General features: G+C 56.4%; 1 protein-coding gene across 1 annotated transcript in view; it reads right to left on the bottom strand.

The window, feature by feature from the left end:
• The window catches only part of MINDY4 (MINDY lysine 48 deubiquitinase 4), a 19,152-nt gene extending 17,584 nt beyond the window's left edge, over positions 1-1,568 (bottom strand). The window contains exons 1-3 of the mRNA XM_011362503.2: positions 1,426-1,568; positions 1,115-1,199; positions 639-800 (exon numbers count right to left, since the gene is read on the bottom strand). Coding sequence (XP_011360805.1) covers positions 639-800; positions 1,115-1,199; positions 1,426-1,568 — 390 coding nt within the window. The remainder of the gene's footprint in view (positions 1-638; positions 801-1,114; positions 1,200-1,425) is intronic.
• Between the last annotated feature and the right edge of the window lie 1,147 nt (positions 1,569-2,715).

Here is a 2,715-nt window from a genome sequence, read left to right as displayed (position 1 = left end):
CCGCGGAATGTGACCTTACTTGGAAATAGGGTGATGCAGACGTAATTACTTAAGATGAGGTTGGGGGAGCAGGGTCGGCCCTTAATCCAACATGACTGACGTTCTTACAAGAAAAGGAGACACACAGGGAGAACGTAGCACGTGACAACGGGGCGACGCATCAAGAAGCCTCACGTCACGCTGGAAAACACCCGAAGCTAGAAGACACGAGGAAAGGTCCTCCTGTGGGTTCCAGAGGGTGCAATGCCCTGGCCACGCACCTTGATTTTGGACTTCGGCTATGAGAACCAACCTGTGCTCCAGAACTGTCGGACGATCAGTTTCTGTTGTTTTAAGCCACCCAGTTTGTGGTGCTTTTTGGCACTTGCCCTAGGAAGCTAATACGAGGCCTATAACTTTAGGTTCCTTGTCCCTGGAGAAGACCCCTCCCCCGCCCCGACATATACACACGCGGAGGACAGGACAGCGTCCGCCACTCTGACCCACGACCACATGAGAAGTCCCTTTCAAACTGCCCTCCCCAGAACATGGTACCAGCTGGCTCTGGGTGTGGATTCCATGGCCGTGTGCCATGCCAGCGAAGCTGTACTTTGCCCCAAGCCCTCCATGGGGGACACTGAACTTGACGCCCGAGGTACCTGGCACACATTGTAGTGCTCGAAGAGGGACAAGAAGCCGACGTCACTGCGGGCGGCGATGCCTTTGAGGAGCGTGACGTCCCCGTTCCCGGAGTCCAGCTCCACCACGTCGTTGAAGGTGTTGGACGAGGCTTTCCCCGTCAGGAGCAGATTGACGAGTTCCTATCGATGAGAGAAAGGGGAGGGGGCCGTGTCGGGGGTGGGGGTGGGGGAGAGCCCGAAATCACAGGGCCTGTGACTTCAGTGTTCCCACGAGCGCTGGGAAAAGCTGCCAGCTCTTCTCATCAAAGCGACTCTAGGCGCACGTAGTCTTTATTCCGAGAGCATTCATCAAGCACCAGTGTGCACGGGACCCTGTCCTGAGGCCTTGGTGGCGGGGCGCAGCAGGCGGGGGTTCCTGCAGGCTGGGAAGAGTGGCTCCTGACCCGGATCATTGGGGTCTGCCGCGGGGGATCAGGTGTGTGCCTGTGCGATACCGGATGTGACTGGGGCTCGGAAACTGTGTGCACAGGGCACTCCACGGCCCAGGCAGGCGTGCGACCACGTGACTGGTCAGAGCCGCTTGGTGGAGAAGCGGCATTTGGGTGGGTCTTGAAGGAGGGTGATTTTTTTAATAACCTTTTTTATTTTGAAATAATTTCAGACTCAAAAGAAGTTGTAAAAATAGTCCAGAGAGTTCCTGTGTACCCTTCACCCAGCTTCCCCACGATAACATCTTTACGTAACCAGAGCACATTAGCAACACCAGGAAACTGACGGGGCACCATACCAACAACTCAACCCCGGCCTTTCTCCGATCTCGCCCGCGATGGCGGGGGTCTTCGGGGTGGTGGGGAGGTGAGCAGAGGACAGCACCAGCAGGCAGGTGGAGGCGGAGAAGCCCCGGGCTGGGTTCCAGCTCTGTCTCTGCTCTCGCCAGCTGCGTGGCATCAGGCATTCAGTGGCCACGTGACTTATGCCCCACACCTGACAGGCCAACAAGCCTGCCGACCCCAGAACCAGCACACGGTGCACTGGGGTGACCAGAAGGGCCCTTCTTATGCATGGCATCTAGGGGGTCTAACTTCCTGTTAGAAATGGGAAAATTGAGGCTTACAGCTGGAAAAGGATTTGCCCAAGCCACACGACTGGTTAGCGACAGAGCTGGACTTCTACGCACATGTTCTGGCTCCCTGTCCAGTGTCCCTTCCCTTTCCGCTCACTTGTTACCTTCAAGGTACCACCGGCTGGCCAAAGATTTGAGATGAAGGGCGGCTGCTAAGAGCCTGCTGACCGCTGACAAAGGATCCGAGTGAGCCCAGCCTTAGCGCTAGGGTGGGCAGGACCCTCCGTTTCACCCACCTCCTGCCAGGGCTGGTGGACACGTTAGGTCAGCAGGCAGGGTTCTCCCCCACGGGACGTGGGAACGGCCATCACAGCCCTTTCTCTGGAGGGCAGAGGTCACAGAAGTGTTTTCTCCAGAACCGTGAGAGCAACGCCAGCTTAATAAATCTCTCTGTCAGCACCAAGGCCCCTGCCCCAGTGACAGTAAAAGAGGCCTCCTCTGATGGCCGCAGAAGGACCCCGATTGGCAGGAGATATCGGGGGCGGGGGGCCTCATTGTGTCCTTGCAGAGGAAACGAGAAAGAATTCGGAGGAAATGGCTGCTCTGAGATCCTGCGCCTCAGGGGCAATGGCCTTTTTCGGACAGTTTCAAGGTTTTCCATGTGGTTTTCAAGGGGGAAAGAAAAAGGCTCTTGCTCCCCACCTGGCGTGTGTCTCAGCCCTTCCTCAGAGCAGGAAGCCTTCTCAAAATGGGGGAGAAGGGGCTCCCTGCCCCAGACTCAAAGTTACACAGTAGCAAAGCATAATGGCCATCTAGCCCCTTGCTACTCAAACTGTGGTCCGTGGACCGGCGACATCACCTTCCCTGGGGAGCCTGTCAGAAATTCCGAATCTCAGGCCCCAGTCACCTGCTTGTCAACAAGATCCTGGGGGGTTCGTGTGCACATCAAAGTTTAAGAAGCACTGGTCCAGTCCAAATGCCCTATTTTACAAATGAGGAAATTGAGTCTCAGGGTGAAGAAGAAAACCACCC

The sequence above is a fragment of the Pteropus vampyrus genome, unplaced genomic scaffold (genome assembly GCF_000151845.1).
Source record: "Pteropus vampyrus isolate Shadow unplaced genomic scaffold, Pvam_2.0 Scaffold75, whole genome shotgun sequence".
NCBI lineage: Eukaryota > Metazoa > Chordata > Mammalia > Chiroptera > Pteropodidae > Pteropus > Pteropus vampyrus.
Note: the sequence above shows the minus strand (reverse complement) of the source record. Positions and strands in the feature narration are given on the sequence as shown.